General features: G+C 42.3%; 1 protein-coding gene across 1 annotated transcript in view; it reads right to left on the bottom strand.

The window, feature by feature from the left end:
• Window positions 1-25,807, bottom strand: part of grik4 (glutamate receptor, ionotropic, kainate 4) — a gene marked incomplete at both ends in the record, with an annotated part of 146,733 nt that overhangs the window by 8,051 nt on the left and 112,875 nt on the right. Inside the window, 3 exons of the mRNA XM_080024819.1 lie at window positions 2,144-2,257; window positions 4,974-5,177; window positions 19,168-19,275. Coding sequence (XP_079880945.1) covers window positions 2,144-2,257; window positions 4,974-5,177; window positions 19,168-19,275 — 426 coding nt within the window. The remainder of the gene's footprint in view (window positions 1-2,143; window positions 2,258-4,973; window positions 5,178-19,167; window positions 19,276-25,807) is intronic.

Below are 25,807 nucleotides of genomic sequence, written 5' to 3'. Positions count from 1 at the left end.
TCCCCCTACATTTCTGCCTTTAAATCAAGGCTCAAAACACCAATGTACACCCTGGTGTTTCCTCCCCATTAACCTCTGCACTACTTACTTACCTCTGCACTACTATCTGTGTTTATGTGGATGTATGGGCTTTACGTCTTTTATTTTGGTTATTGTTATTTTACCTTCATTGTTTACCTACTGAATGCACTATGTACAGCACTTTGGACAGTGCAAACTGTCATAAATGTGCTTTTATAAATACATTTTACTTACTTACTTACTTATAACTCACCCAGGCCCTTGCGCACAAATCACCCCATCCCCAGAATTTTGGATAATAGGCATGATGCAGCAATTTAGGTTTGACATTGTGCTAACTATATAGACTCAAAGTGTAGCATACCAAAGCACTAAAACATGTGTCAAATGTTTTCAAACGTGTCTATAATTGTTCAGACACAATAATCAAAAAACCTTGATCATGGAAATTTTACTTTGAAAGGCAAAACACAGTTTTTTGAGCTTAAATGTGCTTATATCTTATTCCTTGTGTCTCCCTTCTTTACAGGATGAGTCAAATGGATGGCTCTTCTTAAATATGTGGTCACATTTCCAATTTCTTCCACGGTTTTCTAGAAACAAGGGGTTTTGCAACTTCCAAAATGCACAAATCACCCCACCTTCCCCTATAAAGTTATATTGAAAAAAATAAAGCACTTTATAAATGGAAATTATGGGTTGCCAAAAAAGATACACACTAAATGAGAAACTATGTGTGTGTGAGAGGGATGGACAGACAAACATACAATGCTGACAAGGAGCAAAGATGAAAATGAAATGGCCGAGCAGTCTGAGGGCAATTAATACTCAACAGGCGCCTTTATTTTATCGCATGCTCCCTTTTAATCGATCAGACTGAAATTTTCATTAAAAGTTTGAAATAAGCAGCAAACAGTCGTGTGGAAAATCACAGGGCTTTCAGATCAATAGTCAGTGGATTAGAACTAAACGTAAAAGTAAAGACAAAGGAATTCAAATATTGGATTTTAAAGCCATGTAGAAGGACCGCCCTGAGTCAGATCAGAGAAAATGCAGAGGGGCAATGTGAGAGTAGAAATGATAGTGGCAGACAGAGTGAGAGAGACAACTGTCTTCACTTTCCCTGTAATCCTGTGCCCTTCTCCCTTCTCTCTTTATCATTTAATAAAAAACCCACACACTACTGCTCTTTAGTTTAATGATAGCTTTCTTCTCTCTTTTTGACCTCCCACCCAATCATTTGACATTAACTAGGCCAAGTCAGTGCTAATTGTGTGCCAGCCCTGAGAGACATCAGTAACATATCACCTCCTCGTTCCACCACCCGCCTGCCTGCCTGCCTCCCACTTCAGAGGTGCTACGCTACCCAGCAGCCCATTTAACACTGCACCTGCTGCTAACATCGATTTATTCTCCGCAACAGTTGGCGCTCAATTGAGTCCCTCATTGCAACACCTTTTTGCGCTGTGTGCCAACTGTGGGAAGGTGAGAACGGGGGAGGCTTACAAGTAGCCAAGACGGGAGTAAGAGGGAGTTTGTGAGTAAACAGACCCTATAGGGATACTAGACTAATGTTGGCTAGTGCACAAGCCAGAACACCTTTAACGCGCATGGACAGTGGTCATTGCCGTATACTGGCCTGCACTGCTGTGTCACCTTGGGTTTTGGGGGGAGGACTGATGATTAATGGGGCCACTGACTCTGAAAACGGTGGCTCATTTCCACCTGTTCTGCTGCCGTTTCACAGTTCCTTGTGCATGGGCCGGGCGTGCTCTCTGCGGAGCATTGGAGGGCGCCGCTTGAGGGAATAGGATGGCCCCAAAAGAAAACAGAGGGCAAGCAAGACAAACCATTTGTGAAACTGCTACGTTAATCAGGAAGTTCACACAGTAAAACGGGCCCATCTGGTGCTGCCTGGCAGGATGGGGAACGAAATGGGGCGAAAACAGGAGAAGTGAAAAGAACTGGACACTATTAAAAAGTTGAGATTACGGGGCTAGAGACTTGAAAGCACACAGATGCAGGGGCTAAAGACAAGGTTGGAATTTTGCTGTGGTAGGTCTGCGAGCTGAACGAGAGCTCATTAGATTGGTTAGAGTGGGTGGGTGTTAGTGGCACTCACCAAGTGGACCCGGTACATTATGCTGATGCCGAGGGTCATGAAGGGCTTGGAGAAGTCGATGACCTTCTCACGCTCTGCTGTGATGGTGAGGCCTGCGACTGCAAGGTCAGCTTTCTGAAACACAGAGGGACGAGCACAATCATGTAATGCAAACACAGGTTTGTTCACAACATAACATATCCTTTAAACACTTGAAAAGAAGTAGAGGGAGACCTGTGAAGTTGTAAAAATATATAACATATACCTAATAATGCTCTTTTCCTATCTAACAGCCAATAGCGCTATTTTAGGGGAGGATAATCCAGCAATGGCACTGTGTGTGTGTGTGTGTGTGTGTGTGTGTGTGTGTGTGTGTGTGTGTGTGTGTGTGTGTGTGTGTGTGTGTGTGTGTGTGTGTGTGTGTGTGTGTGTGCGCGCGTGTGTGTTTGTGTGTGTGTAGGACATAAGAGAGTTCAGGTTAATCGTTGTGGTCAGCAACAAGAATACTGTCAGGACAAATCACTTGACAAAGCAGCGGTTTGTAAAACACACACTTAAAAACACACGCACGCTAGAAATGGTCAATGTACGCTGAATAATGGACGGCTCCCTGCTAATAATACAGGCCAGCAAAGTGCAACTGCAGGGGATTTTTCATCTCTCTGAGGAGCAAAGAGTGAAAGCAGCAACACATTGCTCTTTGTCCACTGCAGGAGAACTAAGAGGATTGGGGTGATGGAGAGGAATAGCAGGCTGAGCGTGAGGCGAAAGGGGCTCTGCTGCAGCAGCACTGCAGACGTAATTCACAATCCACAACACACCCTTTATATAAAGAGATACTTGGAGAGGGGCACATGATACCTGAAGCCCACGGCGTTGCTACAACAACCAGGTTTTTGCCCACTCATAATTAGTTTAACCTTTGAAACAGGTTCAAAAGCACCACCAGAAGACATTAAGAGGTTCACCTAAAGAGCCCCGAACCTGTTCTGCATGCGCTTCAATTAGTGCATTACATTAAAAATGTCCACCTCTTTAACCCCCAGCCAACACTCCATGCTGAAGCCTTATGGCACCTGCTTGTGCCCTATCCTCAGCCCCGGCAGGCTTTGAACCTCAATCATAAGCTGTGCCCAGCTCCTGCGTTCTCTCTCTCTCTCTCTCTCTCTCTCTCTCTCTCTCTCTCTCTCTCTCTATGTCGTTTGAAAGTCTGATCGCCGGGAGCGAGGGAGCCATGCGCCAGGGACGACCAATCGAGGCAATTTCCAACAAAGAAAAGTCACTGATCCTTTGAAAAATGAACACACACGTACAGAACGTCGTAACAGCCCGCTGAAATATTTATGCTAGGATAGAATATTAATATTGATTACTGGATTTCTCTCTGCCGGCATGCTGTTATGCCTTCTAGTATAATACCCAAAACAAAACCCAACGATGCAATGCTGGCTCTTCAATATTGCATCCTGTTTCCACTTGCAATTCAGATACATCATGCTAACTTGGTTATATAAAAAAAAAAGGACGAAATAAAAAACTTGTGCGCGGGGATGCATTAAACATTAACCCTTTAGGCGTAGCATTTGACTTCAAGAGGTTCATTTTGGGGAGAAAGCTGCAGCCTCTGTTATCTTAACTGCAGCACTGTATGGCTTTAGGGACGGGCTGCTCTGAGACTGGTCTGAATTCCTCCTTGCACGTCGTCTCATCGCTAGCTCACACTGTCTGACAGCACGTCAAAGTCATTGCACACACAGTGATATATTGTTGAGTCTGACTGGTACAGGCAGATACACAGGTATCCGCTGGCCGGAGTAACCTCTGAGGTTGTGCTCCTTTGCTGCTACCAACCAAGTACATTATTTCATATCCCCTCAACTTATCCATTAAACCCGCTGCAACCATCGCCGTTCCTTTGTTTTTTTGCACAATCTTTTTTTTTTAACTGTTCTATCTTTTCCAATTTCTCTGTAAGCCTTTCACTAAACAAGCTCAAGCTTTTCTGTCCACTGTGGTACATCCCTTACAGATGTGCCCCATCCCATGACAAATCCCTCTCAAGCACGTTGGGACTTTTTCCCCGGGCCCTCCCCCTATACTAGACCACTCCACACAAGCTCGAGCTGCTTCACCCAGGGCCCTTCTGAAGGTCAGCCTTTCCACGTCGGGCAACTAACAGGGGAGCAGGGTTGGTGGCATATCTGTGACATTAACAAGAACAGGCGATCCTTGCTTTACATTCTTAATGGCTTTGCCCTCCATTAACCAAACTGAATTAAGACAGATCACCTCTTAGGATCGACTCAATCCCACTCTACTTCCTGCCACTCTCTGTTCATCACCCTGACCTTCTTTCCTAATCCCCCCCCACCCTTATTCCCCCCCAGTAGCTTTTATAACCTTATCTGCCTGTTAACCCCTACATACAGCATAGCTGGACGAGTGTAAGACCTTCACTTAAAGAGATTTGACAGAAACAACATGTCCAGATTTAGGAGGAAAATCCGTTAAGGTCAGTGTTGAAGGCTTTAGGAAAAGAGCTGACATGGGGAACAAGCCACCAAACAAGCCGTGACTGTTTGGGAAAAAAACACAATGCTTTAGCTGAAAAGGCCAGCCGCTGAATGAGAGAAAAAGAGTGTATGACATGAAGGAATAGGAGGCTGCTGCTGGCTGTGAACTAACAGAGCAGAGCAATACACTTGTGTGTTAGCGAGTGTATGCGAAGTGCCTCTAGGACATACTTTACTGAAATGAATATATATGATGTGATAAATATAAAAAATCCATGGTTGTGGGGCTTCTGTTTCAGAATGCATAAGTCCGTGCCTGTGTTTATGTTTGCACTCACCCTTGAGATCAGCTCGCCGACCATGCCGGTCCACGTTCCATTGGCTCCGGGAACCCCGTACAGTTTGTCTCCCACCAGGCGGATTCGATACTTGAACTTGAGAATATCGGCCAGCTCCTTCAGCATGTCAACACAGAAGCCTTCATAGCGCTCGTTTCCTTCCAGTTGTTGGTGGTTTGGCCGCAGCATTACGTACGGATTCTCCTGAAAAAAACAAACACACACAGCTTGCATTGCAGTCAGTACATCTCTGACAAAGACAGATGGAGCAAAGATCAAAACATATTGACCAAATACAGACATATTGTATACAACAACAGGAAACAATTCATAACGGATTGATACCTTGTGTACTGCATTTTAAAGAGGCCTTAAACTAACTTTAGACATCAAATGGAGTGTATTTGTCCCAGAGGGTCCAATTCAGCCTTTAAAAATAAAATATAAAAAAACATCAGTGGCTGTGGAGGGACCTTTCAGAATTTCTATTAAGCAGAAAGCTTGAGGTAAAAACTGTGAGTGTGTATGTAATGTAGGATTCAGTGTTTCACCCATACATAAGACTCAAAAACAGGATATCTTTGCCTCTGTTACTCTGATTCTTTCCAAATCTATCTCTTGAAAGCCCCCACAACTTTATGTGATCGCAATTCTAAAAAGCTGTAGTGCCTCTCGTTTAATGTGATTGCTTTACAGAACCTACCTAAAGATTGAACAGTCATCCCATTTGTCCTATGGAGGTCATAGTTCATGTTTACTGCCTTCAATGAAAAGTGAGATTTGTAGATTTGAAGCCGAGCCAGGCACTCAAATCAGGGAGCGTAAGGGCGCACAATAATCTGCTATATCCAGCAAAAACTGGACCTGAAACAAAAGCAGTTTTTCTCTCACAACACACACACACACAGACACACAGACACACACACACACACACACATTTACAACCTGTCTTTAAGAGAACCAACTCTCTGTTCCGCTGCTTCGTTATTTATGTCTTGTTTTGTCATTTAGTTGATGTTGCAGGAAGATTTAAAGAGCCCCGCAGTGATGTATTTTTGAGTCACCCTTATTGTGCTATTTTTCAAATAATGCAACTGTCAAAGTTCTGTGCTCAGGCCTGCACTGCATCATAAAAAAGACAGCGTTATATAGTACTTTGCTGTTGCTCTGTCCCTGCACTCAATCTCATGAATCCAGCTCAAAGTTACTTACTTTGGCAACATGACATCAGATAACAATGATTAATAAGACCAGGTGTTTTCCCATGCTGACACTTTCCCTTTCCACTTTACAAAAAAATATCGGTAAAAATAAAGCTTTGTTGTCTTTATTGTTGCTGAATTGTTTGTGTGATCATATACAGATATAGCCTATACCCAAAGCTTGTTAAAGTGCCAAACGACTACTTATGTTAACATAAATGCATACAGTTAGATGTGTGTGAGTCACTGTAATAGAGTTCAGTAGGGCGTGAAACGTAAACAGTGGTGACTTGACACTGCAGTCTAAGAACTGGAATAGAATTAAGATTTTACAGTCATTCCCACAGTTGGAAATACTTTTTTGTGTATTATTCGCATCACGGTTAAAGCCATGAAAATAGCAGCTACATTGTATAATTGGGAGCATCTGAGAACTTAATGCACATCAGGGGGGCGCAACTGTGACATGTCTTGTTGTCATAGCAACCATTTGGTTCAACCTGTAGCTGTGTGCAAGGGGCGGTTTGTATCACTGACGTTGGATTGGCCGGCTTTGCCTCTTTCTTTTCTCGCTGCACCACTGGACAGTAGAGCCCACATATTCCTGTTCAGCATTGATAAGAGTGAGAATAAAATGACTTCTGATCAACCCTGTCCTTTTGGGTAATTCTGCACCTAGAATCTGCACATGGATTAAATTTATCTAACCAGGCTCATAGTTCGATTAGACAGACAAGGCTGTACAGCATGTTGCAAATAGCAAATTCTCTGCAGTGTTTTATAGAGAGGGGAATCTGTCAATTACATAAATACAGTACAATGTCAATCTGAGTGAGCTGCATGTGTGTAATAGACGGTAAGTTTGATTATATATTCTTTATACAGTTATTTTCAACAAATACAACGAAAATATCAGAAGCAAAAAATTATCTGGTTTCACTAACTAAGTTGTGTTTGTGTAGCCAAAGCTGCATATAGCCGATCCACTGTGCCCTTTGGTGTCATGTTCAATGTCAACAATGAAATGTTAAAACAAAGACCAAGGTATATGCCTATAGCTTTGACCAAGTGTGTGTGCCTAAACAATCCATAAATAACGAATCGTGACCCCAACAATCTGAAAAAAATTGATTAGTGGGATTCCAAAAGATTAACAGCCCCAGAAAATCATTGTATATTCAGACTTAAGTCCTTAAAGAAGTAACAAGGGAAAACAAAATGCCTCTTCAGCTCAGTGTCAGCCAACTGTTCTGCCAGTAAGTGACTGTATGTCATTCAACTGGTCATTACCTTATTGAAAGAGCCACACGTGTCACCCTCACCGGCCTAATGTAGCATCCATGCATGCTCATGTTTCAGCATGCATGAGTCACAATATATATGCTAATTTCACAGCTCACAGACCGCAGAAGCTTTTCAAATGCACACTCGCAGTGCACGCGTCCACTCTTCATCCAATTTCCACAATATTTAAACAGAGACCAGCTTTAATGGACATTCTGTACGCAACGCAAGCCGGATTGGGGACAGTGAAGAAAAGAAGTGACACAAAAAAACCTTATACAAAGGTCTCCTCACCAGCACAACAGCGGAACACTAATTTACCTGCATGAATGCATGTTGGTGTCCTACAACACTTAATGAAGTAAAAACGGTAATTCACTCTCATACCTCTTATTGATTAATGCGTGTGAAGACTGGTAAAAGCCTTCTGGCAAATGGCCGTCGTCATTAGGGAACCCGACCTCTTTGAGAAGGGCAGAAAATGATGCTTTCATACCATGTCTTCCCTCCATCCCTCGGTGTTGACCTGGTTAAGTACAGACTAATACAATCGGACCTTGCAACCATTCATCAATCACACCCATAAAAAACCAACAGCAATCAATAACACAGGTGCTGTTGGTCTGTTATCAAGACAAAATGTATTTTTCCCTTTTACCCCGCTGCATTTATCTTCTTTGTCATTTCGTCTTACTCTCAATTTGTATCTCTGTTTCAGAGCTCCAGTTGCTCTGTAAAAATATCTGGTTAAAACCTGTTTCTCTATTCACCCTGTAGGTGCTGGGGGTGCAGAAATGAAAACACAAAGTTAAAAAATCTGCCGCTGTTCATACTCATCCAAAAACTTCCACCAAACACACACACAAAAAAAAAGAAATCAAAGAAATAAACAAAGCCTCTGAGAGCTTGAGAGTAAATCATATTAAGGCTAAGAAAGAGCTGTCTTCCATGGAGGAAAAATCACAAGGAAATTCCATCTACCTTCTTTTGCACACCACTGCAAAATAGCAATAAAGAGATGAGTTTAAAGCTATAAAGAAATGCAGACTTTCACAGCAGCCTCTTATTCCCAGGCCACAGGGAGTCTGGTTGCAGGCTGATAACTTTGGAGGGAAAGCACATATGCACACACACACACACACACACACACACACACACACACACACACACACACACACACACACACACACACACACACACACACACACACACACACACACACACACACACACACACCTCACACACCCTCACACACCCTCACACACGCACAGAGCGCCAGGTGCACCGGTAGATGATTTTCACATTCAACATCACACACCACAGTGGAGTTTCCCCCTATTTAAACCCTCATGTTGTTCAATATCTTCTCACACAAACATCCTACACTTTTCTTATCCTTCAAAACTTGCTCCCAAGAGCCCGGCAAACTGGCAGCTGAGATATAATTATTTTACAGGGTTCTGTAGTCCTGTTTGAAGAAGAGCCACAGACGCTCTGACAATCCTCTGAAATGTACTAGGTCATTTGCAAAACGGCCCGGTCATGCAAATTTTTCAAAAATCTAATCTCAACAAAGTTCTGGGCTTGACGGTAAGTAAATACATAATGAGATGAAAACAGAGAGAGAGAACAAGTACACACAATATTTTATTATTCACATGCACACGCCTTAAGTCTGCCTCAGTGTCTGCTTTTATCAGTGGGAACTACTGTATGTGCATGGCTGAATTCTTAGCAATACATACAGTATGTAAGTGGATATGAGAGCACTCAGTCAGTGCATTTCCATGGCACAACTGAATTGGATTAAGACATATACCGAACTAGACACTCGAACGGACCGTGTCACTTGTCTGAGTAGGGTAGAACGGGGTAAGTAGGCACACTTTTTACTCTAGTGAGAACTGCTCATCACCTAAACATCTTTCAATAGTCATTCCCACGTTAAATTGAAGCTTAAGGTGTTGGGTTGAAATGTGTACCCCTCACTTTTTCTATCTTATTGTGATAAAGAAGAAATTAATCATCAAAGACACCCTTACACATTGTGAGAACCAACCCCATCAAGGGGTCGGTTGGCACACACTATGGGGTTGTTTGTCACAATGTTATCTTAATGGTAATAATCTTAAAAAGAAGGCAAGAAAGCAGAACTAAATTTGAAAGTTTAATTGCATTGTCAAGTTGACAAATAGGCCTACATAACTTACTGTAGCCTTGGCAGCTGGTCTAGTTTGGGATGCACTGGGTTGTTTTGATTGTGTTGCCCTTTTTTCTTTTGCATGCTAGCTGCCTTTTCCTGCTCTATTATTTCCTTCTCTGGGGTGTCAGTGAGGATACAGCTTGACAATTTCTTTCGTTATTGGGTTCCTTTTCTGGCGGCAGCCTTGAGATAACATGTGACAACCAACCCCCCAAAAAATGTGACGACCAAACCCAACTTGAATTTCTTGCTAGCATCAAGGCCAACAACCATCTGACAACTAATTAGCTTGCTAACCACAATCTAAACTATAGGTTACCCTTCACACTTTGTATGGGTAACAAGTGTTTTGTTATAAACCCATTGTGTAAAAGCCCAGAAGAAAAATACTGAGGAGCTAAATATTTTCAATTTGACATGAAAAACACAAACAGTCCTCTCACCTCAAATTCAGCAGTCTAACTCCAAGGAAGACTATGTAGGTGACCTCTGATCCCAATTCTGGATATCTACATAACAAAATTTCACAGACAGCGCCTTCTGGTTCCGAGATATAACGATTGTGACAACCAACCCGTGTGACATATTACCCCGTTCTCCCCTATACATGGCCTTTCTTGAATCGGATAAATACCCGATGCATGGCTGTCTCCACTATGCTAGGTGGCACTGTAGCCCTTTCAACAAGTGGTTATAGAGCAGGGCTGGACTGGGACAAAAAATCGGCCCTGGCATTATTGGCAATGGCAGCCCACCATGATTATTTATACGATAAGCGGAGGCAGAGGCGTTGCACCAAATTCTGGGCCCCTATACAGGAAGTTCTGATGGGCCCTCTGAGAGGCGGTCTTACAATACAAACATGTAAAAGCTGTCTATAGTCCAAAACGTATGAGTGACTGGTCCCTCTCTGAACCAGATAACAACACAGTGTTTCTATTGATGAATTACCAAATCATTACGCGTACTTGAACACAACCCCTGGTCTAATGACTCTTAATAAACATGCACACACACAGTGTTTCTCACAGGAATTTAGGAGACTGTGTCGTGGACCCTGGACCTTCTAGTGGGGTCCGGGGGATGCTCCCCCGGAAGATTTTTTTTTTAAAATGTTAGAGTAAAATTCATCAATCTGGTGCACTTTGAGAAGAAAACTAAGGCTAAATCAACTGTTTCCTATGTAAGCTATTTAGTACTATTTTCTGGAATGATTTATAGACACAGAATGACCAAAAAGCAGAAAGAAGAAATGTACATGTTTAAAAAATCCAGTCAGCTCCGGGAATTTTTTCCCTTCGTTTGTATTTTTTAATGGCCCAATATAGGCCCGTGATCTTCGTAGCCCCGAACAATGTTATTTAAAAAATAACAAAAATTTTATTTGTTAAAAATGTGACGAATGAAAGGCCCCTGATATATGTTTTTTTTCCCTAAATAAAATATTTCTGGGCCTTCAAAGATCAGGGGCCTATATATATAGTAAAAAAAAACAAGTTTTAATTTTTTCGGGTGCAGCCCCCCTCTGCCTTGGGCCCCCCCCCCCCCAAGCCTGTCCGCAGTCCGACGGCCCTGAACGTAACTAACATCGTCAGATGCTCATAATTACCGAGTAGAAGTTGAATGCGTGATAATACAATTCAATGCAGCCTCTGAATGGGCGGCCCTCTGCTGTGTGTGTGATTGGGCCAGGCCCAGCCTAGAACCAATCATAATGAGTAATGGCCTGGGACAAAGTTTTATTTAACTTTCAGGTGAAGTTGACAGCCTGCACGCACATTTATATGTCCATGGCACTCCCGAGAGGGAAGGGACCTCGGCTGTGTGACTTGGCCGGGCCGAGTCACACAGCCGAGGGTCCATCAAAAAAAAAAAAAAAAAAAAGTAAATTTTTTTTTAAATGGACCCGGTCCGGCCCAAAATGCCTGCCGGCCCACCGGGCATTGCCCGGTACGCCTGATGGCCAGTCCAGCCCTGTTATAGAGCCATGTCCAGTTCCCTTCCTGCAATAACCCTACTATTTTTTACGTCGTCTCCTTCCACTTCCTTGTGAAATCCTCCGCAGGGATTCTCGAGCAAGCGCAGAACGAGAACTCCGATATGCGATATCCGATCCCTGTATACATGCAGAGAGAATGCCGACTATGAACGAGTTATCTAGGTGTTCTTATCCAACTTTGTTTGTCCTTTAATGTGCCGATCTATGTGCGAAGTAGATCTGATAAAGATGTTTATATGCATTTTACAAGTCCTGTTCAAGTCTTTTTTGTTTATTTACCCGATTATGAGTCTGCATGTAAATGCATTGAGTGACACAAGGGCAGCCTGCAGGAAAACGGCCGAGAGTGCTGTAGCCGAGGGAGAGAGAGGCAGAAAGGGCTCTTACTGGGGGTGTAACCAGGGGTGCCGCCAGGGATTTTAGGCCCCATGAAAAGATATCACTCTGGGCCCCCAACCAGGCCACGCCAAGCAAATGCAATTTTCTGTAACAGAACGTCCAGAACCCAACCGACCCATTGTTAAGATACCTAAACTACATATAACTCTATTCATACAGGCGTGCACATATGTTGAAGTCCAATACTAAAGGCCTACAATATCTCTTGTGGTCAATTTCCTTACAATAGTCTCCCTGTCCATATCAGTTATCTTTGCTGACCACAAACCTGGGTCATCGGATAGACGATGGTCTTCCTCTGAATCTGATGTATATAAATTGTCATCTGCTGTATCTATGGAGTCTCCATCCTCAACATCTATATCTCTACTATCTTTCACCTCTTCCTCTTCCTCCACTTCCCCACTCCTCCCTGACCAAACTGAAGAGGGCCCTGGCTCTGCAGAGTGTACATGACACATATGATAATATACTATTTAATCATCATTGGCTATGTTGAAAAAAAGTGTTTGAAGTGCTTCCTACGATTAGAAGATTAGAAATCTTTATAAAACTTTTTTTAAATTAAAGATGTTATTGTTAAACTATAGGCTCCCATTCACTCACTCCCATGTTAAACTAGAGACTGTTAGCAACATACGAAATTTTCCCCAATAAAGCTTTATTTTTGAGATATCACTAAACATATACAATGTACACTGTGTTTCCCCCAGGAAATGTCTTAGTCAAGGTGGTCACTGCCTAGCCCTACAGGAGGCGCGGCGCAAAGGGCGAAACATTTTGGGGGTATTTTGCTCAAAGATGCTAATACGCACTTAAGAAATAAACAACTGTTTATTTGAATACAAAACTGACCTTACAGTTGTGCAATTTTGTTTGCTATGTACAGGTACAAATTTTGTGCAGGCATGCAGATAGTACAAAATACAATTAAAGAAAACTTCTACTTTTTTGGTGCAATAATATGCATACACACTAAATACAAATATTGGACCATACACTTAAAATGTGTTCATATCAAGTGCAAATTGAACTTTTTAAAGTTTCTTTTTGGATGGGGGGCTGTTGTGTGATTATTGAAGACAATAGGCCCACTGTGATGCAATAGCCTATAATACATTAATGGTTATTATTAGCCTACTTGCTTGATTTCTTTTTAAATACATAGGTTTTTGATTGTTTTAGAACATGTATTTCCCAATTTAAAACATAAAAATAAAGCAGCATTGAAAATGTAGAAAATAAATCTGTAGGTCTACACTAGCTGTTTTACAAGTAACTCAATATACAGTAGTTAAATAATAAATACAATGTGCTTTACCCTTAAAATGACTAAATGCATTTCTCCAAAGGTCAAAGACAGTAGTGTGGCATTTCTGTAAAATTACTGAAACTTGGCTGGGCCATCACTCTCATGCATTCATCAGACTTTTGTCTGAGCTGTCCGAGCTGATAGATAGGTTGTGTTACCACGGTGATGTGGAGTCTTAAAGGGATAGTTTGGAATTTTGGACATAGGGCCTGATTCCCAAGTTAGCCTGAGTGTAATTTATCATTGGAGACAGTTTTCAACACATTTCATTCAGTCCTTCTAGTTGCAGAGTTTGCTCGTGCTAGGCCAGCGCACGGCATTGGGGTCTAATTAGCCTGCTACTAAAACAGTCATACCCACTCCACAGTACACTCGAGGCCAATCAATAATAACGCTAGACTCTAGGGGTCTGAAAAGTCGCTAAATATAGCGACAAAGTCGCTAAGTTGGCAACACTGCACCCCATGCTCACCATGGAGATAATATACTCTCAATTGCTGGCTGCTACGACAAGTTTTAAGTTCCACAACGCAAAACAAGCCTGTACATTCGCCATATATTAAGGCTATGTACGCCACATACGGGCCGCGGTCCCTGTCCCCTGTAACCACCCAGAACTGCCTGTACCGTCACGGTACGGTACAAATACGTGTATCGTTACACCCCTAGCTCTTACCTTGGGGGACTAGTTTTAGGCATTAACGAGAGAAATTGGTCTTTTGGTCGGGATTTAAATATTGAGACGGTATTGGAGAGTTGTATCTACAGGTAAAGCACCGCTACACTTGATTTCACTCAGAAAACGAGTCCTCAATTCTGTGAGCACTGAACATGAGCAGTATTTAGGAGCCTAATTAAATGAGTGATATATGAACACCCAAGGCTGTTCAATGGTGAGCGAGTGGCATAAAAAACACGTGTAATTACATAAAGCCATATGAAAAATAAAGACAGCTAAATATGCGTTTCTGGACTTGCATAGGGGCTTCATGCTAAGATGAGTAATTTATTTAAAAAAACTACAATTTATGCTTTTATTATTTGATAAAATCCAATGGATCCATGGTAAGATTGCTTACTTAGTCTTGTCTTGTTTAGTTACATCATAAATGCTCGTTGATTCCAGGTTTAACTTTCGAATCATAAATTAGACGAGAGGTTTCTTCAAAAAGTATTTACACTCAACAAAAATATAAACGCAACACTTTTGTTTTTGCTCCCATTTTTCATAAAATGGACTTAAAGATCTAAAATTCATTCCAGATATACAATATTACCATTTCTCTCAAACATTGTTCACAAATCTGTCTAAATGTGTGATAGTGAGCACTTCTGCTTTGCTGAGATAATCCATCCCACCTCACAGGTGTGCCACATCAAGATGCTGATCTGACATCATGATTAGTGCACAGGTGCGCCTTAGACTGTCCACAATAAAAGGCCACTCTGAAATGTGCATTTTTTTGCTTTATTGGGGGTCTGGGGACTCAGAACCAGTCAGTATCTGGTGTGACCACCATTTGCCTCATGCAGTGCAACACATCTTCTTCGCATAGAGTTTATCAGATTGTCAATTGTGGCCTGTGGAATGTTGGTCCACTCCTCTTCAATGGCTGTGCGAAATTGCTGGATATTAGTGGGAAGTGGTGCACGCTGTCGTATACGCCGGTCAAGCACATCCCAAACATGCTCAATGGGTGACATGTCCGGTGAGTATGCTGGCCATGCAAGAACTGGGACATTTTCAGCTTCCAAGAATTGTGTACAGATCCTTGCAACATGGGGCCGTGCATTATCTTGCTGAAACGTGAGGTGATGTTCATGGATGTATGGCACAACAATGGGCCTCAGGATCTCATCACGGTATCTCTGTGCATTCAAAATGCCATCAATAAAATGCACCTGTGTTCTTCGTCCATAACAGATGCCTGCCCATACCATAACCCCACCACCACCATGGGCCACTTGATCCACAACATTGACATCAGCAAAGCGCTCACCCACACGCTGTCTGCCATCTGCCCTGAACAATGCAAACCGAGATTCATCCGTGAAGAGAACACCTCTCCAACGTGCCAGACGCCATCGAATGTGAGCATTTGCCCACTCAAGTCTGTTACGGCGACGAGCTGGAGTAGGGTCAAGACCCCGATGAGGACGACGAGCATGCAGTTGAGCTTCCCTGAGATGGTTTCTGACAGTTTGTGCAGAAATTGTTTGGTTATGCAAACCAATTGTTTCAGCAGCTGTCTCAGTGGCTGGTCTCAGACGATCTTGGAGGTGAACCTGCTGGATGTGGAGGTCCTGGGCTGGTGTGGTTACACGTGGTCTGCGGTTGTGAGGCCGGTTGGATGTACTGCCATATCCTCTGAAACGCCTTTGGAGACGGCTTATGGTGGAGAAATGAACATTCAATGCACGAGCAACAGATCTGGTTGACATTCCTGCTGTCAGCATGCCAATTGCACGCTCCCTCAATGCTTGTGGCATCTGTGGCATTTTGCTGTGAGACAAAACTGCACATTTCAGGGTGGCCTTTTATTGTGGACAGTCTAAGGCACACCTGTGCACTAATCATGATGTCAGATCAGCATCTTGATGTGGCACACCTGTGAGGTGGGATGGATTATCTCAGCAAAGCAGAAGTGCTCACTATCACACATTTAGACATTTGTGAACAATGTTTGAGAGAAATGGTAATATTGTGTATCTGGAATGAATTTTAGATCTTTAAGTCCATTTTATGAAAAATGGGAGCAAAAACAAAAGTGTTGCGTTTATATTTTTGTTGAGTGTATTTTATTGTGAAAAATCCACTGGCCGCACTTGAAAGGATAGCTTGTAGCCCTGAAAAATTCAGCACTAACACAATCACATTGCAAATAACCTTGGATCTGAAATAACTGAAACACATAGAGATGAGAGCCGTTGACTCTTGTTGCTGCTTGAGAATTTCCTGCATTTCAGAACAGGGAGAAACCACAAACACCACCCAAGATTTAAAACAACACAAGTTTAAAATGCACTTTTTCTATTACATCAATGTGGCTACTGAGGGTGAGAAGTCATTATTTTACTACAACCTAAGCAGTGCCTATAACAAACTCAATCAATGAGTGCAAACACATGGCTTGTGGCCCAGCAGTAAAGTGATAATCAATTCTGTGACCGCTTCTTTTTCCTTTTTTTCTCTCTACAGCTGTTCATGAAATTGAAGTCGGAAGGTGACCGCCATTTGTATGTGTAATGAAACTGCTCTGAAAAAGGGCCATGTGAACATGCTAAGAGTGCTCGTGAACCACACACACACACACACGCACACACACACACACACGCGCGCACACACACACACACACACACACACACACACACACACACACACACACACACACACACACACACACACACACACACACACACACACACACACACACACACACACACACACACACACACACACACACACACACACACACACACACACACACACACACACACACACACACAAACGACTTGGAAGAGAGCAACAACAATAAATACTAGATGTGCTAGAACACGTGGTCTCCCAGGCCAGCGCTACAGGTAAGGAATTCTTATAGAGGCTTTCGGCTGGTGACTTGTCTGCCGCCCACAAGCGAGATAACAGCGACACAGCAATCACAACATGATGAATGAGCTGTGATAGGCACTGAAAATTGCTCCTTGGTGGCTTCCGAAAGTTTGGTCCGGGGACTCTATATCTCTAAAGTGAAATCAAAGCTCCGAGCTTGGCCAATTCTTTCTTTCACACTCTCTTTCTGTTGTGAAAACATCGTCTCATTTGTTCTCGCCCTCACAACACAAATGCCCTCCCATTCTCCCCCTTCCCTCCTGTGTGAATCAACCATTCCATCTGAATCCCAGTCAGTCTCAACCAGAAAGGCGACTCCTTCAGCAACAACAAAAATAAATAAATGGCGATATGTCCTATTGGCGTTCCCACTGCTTCTGCAGCCTGATAAGCCACCCACTTAGAATAACAGATTGGGGGCTATTGTCTCTGCTTTAAAGCTTCTTTGTTTTTTTAGCGCCTTATTCATCGGAGGAGCAGGGCGAGAGACAGGTTTGCGTGTGCTCCTGTCTCCGTGTGTGTGTGTGTGTGTGTGTGTGTGTGTGTATCAAGGGATGAAGGAAGGCGTGATGGTGAAACACATGCAGCTGTCTGAGAATCAGAATAGTTTTTATGCAGTTCCACCTTGAATCAATTCAACTCATCTTTTTCAAAAATCAACATACAGTTGCTATGTGCACGCTAAGACAAGGCTGAGCTTATCAACAGCATTAAATTCCCAACACGTCTGCTCTACAAATGAAAACAAGTAGGTAATTAATGGAGGAGCAATGACTCACAGTTAAGAATTAGTCGCAGCAACGTTTGCGCATCACTCAGAGTTTGATAGGTGTTGCACTGAATTTCTATACAGTTTATAATAAGTAGGAGTTACAGTGTTCAGATCTGCAAACAGCTCATGACTCAACACTCACCACATTTATATGCTAATAAAAATATCTGGTTGATATCTGTGGGCTATAGGGGTCAATATAATTCAAGCAAAGCGCTTGCCAGATTTTCAAACTGTATAGGTAGCCCCCTTCCTGCACACCTTTTCTGATGAAATGGATGGCTACATATAACATTCGTTTTCTGAAATCGTCAATCCGACAAGCACGCCCAACTTAATGCAGTGACGGTGTCCACAGGTGAGAACATACAGTATGCAATACGTGAACTTCTCTCTAAAGCTCTCTTTGATTTTTCTTTTTATTCACAGAAATTCTTCCATCTTTTTGGTATGAAGAATGGAGAACAAAGCCATAAATGCCTTTGGGGAAAGACTGTCAGAAATTGTTCACCATTATCCCCCATACCATATTTACAATTGGTTGTGTTGAGAGTACAAAATCATGACAATAGGCTTTCTGCCAGTGTGGCCTCATGGAACAGCTGTAAACATGTGGTTGTGGTTTGATGAAACTAGTTTTACTCAAGAATATTGAACCTCTAAAGCCCTTTTCATTAAAACAGAATGAATGTCATTCATTTTGTTCTCCGATAAAGCCTATGAATTATGCAGAGTTATTATTCTTGACTCATTTGAATTTTGTTCGTCCATTGTTAAAAAAAGACAAGCAGAACATGAGCAGCAATTTCGAGTTACTGCATTGAAAAAAAAACTCTAGTTTAAATGGTAGACTCGTGTTTAATGCTAATATATTCAGATTTCTTTCACGATTAATTTATTCCCGATTCAGATACCTAATTTACTTGTGTTGTGCTGAAATTTTTCTTGCCTATGTCAACTGTTTAAACAAAGCTTTAATTGAGGAAAACATGCCTTTTATTTGTACATGAGCTTTTTCGGGACTCATATTGATCATGGCGGGTGACCAAGGACATTGTTAAAGAAATTGCATCCCTTGTACTAGGTAGCACAAAGCGAGGTAGGGGGTATTTAGCACTCACAGGATATATTTACAACAGAGGCTGAGAAAGGCTGACATGGTGAATTATTAGCTCTTGCTGATGCACTGTGATGTAGCCTCAACTGAAGTACTCAGGGCAAAACAATCGCGCTGCATTGGCTCCTATGATCCCAAGGGGGCTGAGTTTGGATCTGAAAATACAAAACAGGCTTTTGATATGGTAATTGTCTGTCAACCACAGAATGTCAGCCACATGTAGATCAGTCGAGCTAATTCAATGGCATGGACTACCGCTGATGTGTGTGGATCAGTGTGCATACAGTGATACTTACTAATATTGTCGTGATGGTAAGAGTAGTGTTGAAGAGGGTGTCCGTCACATTGATAGATGGGAGCTTTCTCTCCATGGACAATCCATCTTCAGAATGCCACAGGCCAATCTGCAAAGAGAGTGTGCACACACACACACACACACACACACACACACACACACACACACACACACACACACACACACACACACACACACACACACACACACACACACACACACACACACACACACACACACACACACACACAGATCAGTCACTGAGTCCATCAAATGGAAAAGGCCAATAGAAACAATCTGTGCTTAATTGCGTTCCATTTCCTCTAAAGTAAAGGAGGCCAGTATGACCTTCACAAAAGACAGGACAGACATAGCACGCGAGAGATCACCACGTTGTGAGTCACAAGGTGATAGCAAAAGTTAGCGAGACGGCAGAAGGGAACAAAGATGACGTGTTTGTGTGTGTGGCTCCTTGAGGAACGAACACAGGCCATGTGTTCAATCAGAGGCAACAGAATGCATTCATTAAACCAATTTTTCGGCAAATCCAATTGACGCAGAGCCACACTCTCATTTTCATTAAGGCTGGAGTGGGGCACCTCCACCCCACACGGTGTCTTTCCTCCGATCCACTTTCAGTCTGACCCTGACACCTCCTGTTTCATTGCATTTATTAGCTGGGCCCCAGTTTGTCAATCTCCAACACGATGATGACAGTCTCTGCAAAATGAGCATTTTGTGAATCTACTTTGCCTATCTTACTCTATCTTACTTTTGCTTCTTACTCACCTCCACTTTACCATAGCAGCATTGACATTAAAACACCTTGGTTTGTATGCTCTGACCTTAAAGGGTTTACTTGGCTTCTCTATTGTTGGGAAATGTCTACAACCCTGGACTTTATTAAAACCTGCCCATGTACAGGATGCAGTGAAAAATGCAAAGTTGTTAATTTTTTTCATAAGTTTCGACATGACAAACAAAGCTTTGTCCATTAGGAACCAATTTACTGTCCACCCACATGTACTGTGCTGTTCTCTGTGATATCTTTAATATTCACACTCAAAATTGAAAAACATCTTTGCAAAAGGTTCCATTCCTTCAGAAAGCTATTTCTTTAACTGTCGCAGGACCATGTTCTTTCAATGTCAATATATGTTCTCTTTTATTAGTTGGTGTAACTTTCATTAGTGTAACTTAACTCTGCCCACTGTGTTCCTGCTAAGAAAACAGTTCTTATTGTCTAATTGTAATGGAAGCTAGATGAGAAAAAGGCTGACAATTTATTGAAACAACCTGTGAGACCAATTGGGTACCTACAAGTAAAATAATGACTTGAACTCAAAACTATTTCTCTGTTTTTAGTGATTAATATTCAAACTCTGTAATCTAGGCCTACCTCATTACTTAAACACTGCAAGCCTGTAGAGAAATAATATTGCTTCAATGTAATAATCAACCTCCCTCCATTGCCAACATTATATAGGAGGAAATAATGAGTAATGAGAAAATATGGCATCTAATTTGGCCTTGATACATTGTCGTTGCGATTCAATCAATGTCACTGGAATTAGATATCTAATTACAGGCTAGAACACCATTGGGAATATTCTCATTGGTTGGAGACGGACTGGAGAAAAGTGAACTGTAAGAGGATCAGTGATTGCAGTGATTGTCTGATTTCTATAAGAAAAGCTACAGTAAACAAAGCTCGGTCATGGGTTTGTTTCTGGGCCATAACTGGAAGCTGTTGAACCACTGTCCTAACACCCCATGATGAATTCTGATGTGAGATATATACAAAAAGAAAGAGAGCTCCCAGAATCAAAGATTTCCTTTGAGAGTATATGATCAAAAAGAGCTTCCCTACCATTCCCCCTCTGGTGTACTTGTTGGGAGAAAACGGGCACCTTACTCACACAAATAGACTGGTGCTATAGCCAAACCCTATGCACAACACAATCCACACTCTGTTGCTGATGGCCCTGAGAGACAGAGAGAGAGAGAGAGAGAGAGAGAGCCAGAGATAGAGAGTGTCAGAGAGAGAGAGTCAGAAAGAGAGAACATACTGTTGCACGACCACAAAGGGGACCTGTGCAATATGGTGTTCGGGCAATCAGTGTACACAATCAGTTTGCCGGAGCACTGTGGAAGGGGTGTGTGAGTTGGGAGTTGGGTCTTGGCCGGGCTCAGCAGGTGTCACTGACGGTCTGAGCATTGGGGGTGAGTGAGTGAGTGAGTGAGTGAGTGAGTGAGTGAGTGGGAGTATAATGGTATGGGGTGGCACCGTGACTCACAGACAGGAGGTGGAGAGAGAGAGAGAGAGAAAAGGGTGTGCGTGAAACGAGGGAGCTGTTAGCAGGAAGGCAGATGAGGCACATGCCGTCAGGGGAGGAACTGGCCCTTTGATGGCCTTGCCGTCAACTCTCTGTGAGCTGGGAGGGGACAGGAAATAAAAACTGTATACTGTGTGTGAGTCACTTTCAACTAACAGGAAGCAAGATGTATATGTCAGCTAACTTAAGTGCAGGCACAGGAACACACAGGGACATTTAATCAAAAAGAAGGACTACCTTTAACTTTGTAATTATTCTTTGTGAGACTTTATGCAATAAATTACACCTATTATTATTGATTTGTGCAATAAAAATGGGAGGCCTACTCATTATAAAGCAAAAATAGGATGGAAAAAATGACAAAAGAGTGTTTAAAGGTTGGAGAGACAGCAATTATACACGGCCGATGAAATTGATGAAATGTTAATTAGAGCGAAACAAAGTTGCCAGGAGAGAACATCAGTAATCTTACGTGACATTTCCCTTGGAGCACATTTTGAAATAATTCTGTAGGTTGTGCAAACTCTTAAGTGAATGGAACCCTAAGCATCGCATTAATCCTAGTGACGCGACAGCATTGAACCATTGCAAAAAAAACAACTCATTATACATAAAGCACAAGCCAAGAATCTATTAGACTCATAGGCTTTTTTCATAGACAGAAAGCTGCATATTGCCATAAACCAGACTGTGTTTGTGTGCAACAACATAAATAGATGTAACTTCATGATATGTCATTCATAATTGTCATTCATCTGGTATTGATGCAGCAATTACAATGAAAACCTACATTAGTATAATAGTGCAGTAACACATTCCGACAAAATTCAGACTGTTGACGAGTACTGTGCATCTGTGTCCTTAGAAAACAGGGAGTGGGGAAGAATAGGATATAACAAGAGAAACAAATGAATAGGAGAGGTGCAAAAGGAAAAGAATGAGAGAGAAATAGAAATATGCAGGGGAATGTCAATCATTTACTGAACAGGTGCGCTGAGGACGACGAATGGAAGGAAAATCAATGAGAAAGTATGAGGAGCAGCCAGCCATGGGAGACAGAACATAAGGCGGAGAGAACGAGAGAAAGACACGGCAAATGAGAGACAGTAACGCCAGACACACGGATGGAGAGAGAGAGAGAGAGCGAGAGAGGGAGAGAGAGTTTATGAGAGAGCGAAAAATAAAGATCAAGCGCAAAGGAATGAGGGAAAAGAAAGAGAGAGAGACGGAGAGAGTGACAACAAGTGGAACGACACAGCCCCGGCGACGGATTACCCAGGGTTCGTTCTGCAACCTGGAATTACAGCATGAGGAAAAGATTAGGGCGGCTGGCGTACCGAAGCGTCAGGATTGGCTGATTCCCCTGTCAGAAAAATGCCGTATCCAATAGGGTGTGGCGAGAATGTGCCGTGAGTGACAGACTCATCCATCATAAACGAGAGAAGCAATAGCCGCCATTATCAAACATAATGTCACACAGCCCACTTACGCCGAAGCTAAAGCATTCAGGTGTCACACCGGTGCAAACGAGTGTGTCTGTGTCTGTGTGTGTCTGGGTGGGCTGTTTGCGGTTGTGTGTTATCCTCACGGGGCCTCTGATGATTGACTCTTATTGCTCTTACAGCAACATTATTTTATCTCAGCTTGATAAAAATATTCTGAAGTAGATGCAGTTTAGTCCCCATCAGCAGACATTACCACCGGTTGAATCAGCAGCTAGCAACCGGTTAAACAAAAACAGAGAACAATTATATTAAGACCTTTACCATTTTGCCTCACAATGATCACATTGTTTAAATGACAAGCCAAGGCATTGCATTAAGTGTCTGCATGTTATGTGGAACTGTTACGAGTGTTTTCTCGATGGAATAGTGAATGGGAAAAAAATGGGCTCTCTTTTACATTTTCTTTTAACTCTTTTTTGGTATGACTCATCACCAACAGCCATGAGACTAATCAGGGTTGCAACATAGGCAACTTTAGGGACTAGATGGACACCGGTGGTGGTATAGGTGGTTGGCACTGCCATACAGTAAAGAGAGGAATGGGCAAAGTATACAGTCATGACTCCAGAGGTTATTTGGAGAAAAGGAGCTACGGACTTGTGGTATTCTTGCAATACTCTCACTTTTATTTCCTGCTGTTTATAGGCTGCCTCTCATTCTGGCAGTGGAGAAAAGTGAGCGTGGACCTGGTGGTTAACACTTTTTTGTTTGTTTCATAACAGTCTAAAAACTACGTTTGTTATTTCTGGACAAACACACCGAGCTGCATCATGTTATTTCAGATCTGTTTACTCATTCCAAAAAGCTAGACGGCGGACTGGTTATTTGGAATAATGGTGAATAATGGCATTTGCTTGTTCAATCTCAGTAATGAGTCACAAGCTCTGAGTTGAAGAAAAGGTCTTTGGTCTGCCACAGCGGACCTTCAAAGCTTCACTGCATGTTCTTCCGAGTGCCGCGTCCCTGGCAGAGCAGACAGTAAACAATGGATGCCCTCGCAGCCAGAGTCCCTGTGCTCGGGCCTGTGCACCCTGACACCACTGTCCAAATGTCTTCATCTCTATAGCAACTATTGTATGCGAGTGGAGACATACTCTAAACACTGGGAACAGAGCAGGACCTTTAGGGGTTGTTTTTATGACCTCAACTTCAGTGATAAAACAAAAGAGATCATATGTGTAATCGGCTACTGGGTTTAGTCTGCTGTGATAAGGAGGCAATGATGGGGTCAGCTACAATCATTTATTTTTTGCTTGATAATACCATTCTATGTGTTTATTTGTAGGAATATTGCTTGATATATTTGTTTGTCTATACATGTTTTTTTGTTTGTTTTTTGTTTTTTCACTTTACTCCCCTGCATAAGGTTGAGGCAAACTAAAGTGTATACTGTACGATATTTGCATACAATCAAATGCAAGTGTTTTTTTAATACTATTAATAAAACACTAACAATGAATGTAAGATGAAATAACATGGGAATACTTTAAGACATCCATCAAGACGACTGGGAGAACAGAGTGCGAGTCTGAACCTTTCTGTACCCAGAAAGAGAGAACAAATGAAAGAATGTCAAGGAGGTTTCCACGGCTGTTCTCTAGCTACATGAATTCAAAAGTCTTAGATTTAGGAATCCAAGGGTGCTTTTCATAGACCGATGAAAACAGAGACACAGAAGCAAACTTGCAGACGCACAGGCGCAGAGGCACATACATTTGCATGTACATGCATACGACACGCACACTCACACAGCCTCACCCAGCCTTGAAATCCGTTAAGACTGGGGGATCTTGCAAAACAACTCATCCATTCTGCTTTTGATCTATTCCCCATCTCCAGCCTGCAAAGTGCAAACTGAGAAAAACAAAAGAGGAGAGGGGACTGCTGTACGTCTCCCGGAGACCAAAAGGAGAGAACTAGAGACACACAGAGGATGCCGGTGTGTGTAGACTGGAAATGTGAGTCTCTGCTTCCAATGATTCAATATGAATTTCAATGTGTAGTCACAGATTACTTGACATATCGGTGATTCAGTAGGATTTCATACATTTCTTACTTGATCTCATACAAACCTAATGTATTATAGATATACAATTCAATAGAAGCCTCTCTGACTTATGCCACAAACATCAGTGTGACATAGCCATACTGCTTCTAATACGGAGAACAATGATGTGTTTTGTGTTCACTCCGGCGGAGGGCAGTGGCATCAAACCCTTCCTTTGACCAAGTTAAGATTCCCTCCAAGGTGATAAATGAATGACTCGAAAACAGTGGAGGATGCATGAAAAAAAGCAAAACGCTGAGGGAGGATATGTCAAAAGATGACTGTGACCTATAAACAATGTTGCTCCAGCTTCCCAGCCAGTCCCATGCATTTAGATCAACAGCCCTATAGTGCATCTGACACTGTATCCACCTCTGTTACAAAACTGCTAAAAAATTACAAACTGTGTTGATGTGCCTAAGTCTAAGAGAGAATAAACGCCACATGAGATAGTGTGCATGCATGTGTTTTACATGGCATGCAAAAAAAAAACAGGATCAAACCCACTCACATTAGGCCAGACATTCTAATTATAGTTCACTACTAATACATTACATTACATTTATTACTTGCAATCCATCTGCAGTCTGCAGAAATGAAAATGAAGAGAATAAAGCTAATGAAAGTGGCTTGAGTTTTTTGCTAGCAGACTGTCTGCAAAATTCAGGACTTTTACCTTATAAAAAGTCAGCTCTGTGTGCAATAAAACGGAGCAGCCGCTCATAAACTGATCCATGGCTTTGTGACTGAGCA

Source organism: Ammodytes marinus (genome assembly GCF_949987685.1).
Source record: "Ammodytes marinus genome assembly, chromosome: 3".
Classification (NCBI taxonomy): Eukaryota; Metazoa; Chordata; class Actinopteri; order Uranoscopiformes; family Ammodytidae; genus Ammodytes; species Ammodytes marinus.
This window is presented reverse-complemented; position numbering and strand designations above follow the sequence as displayed.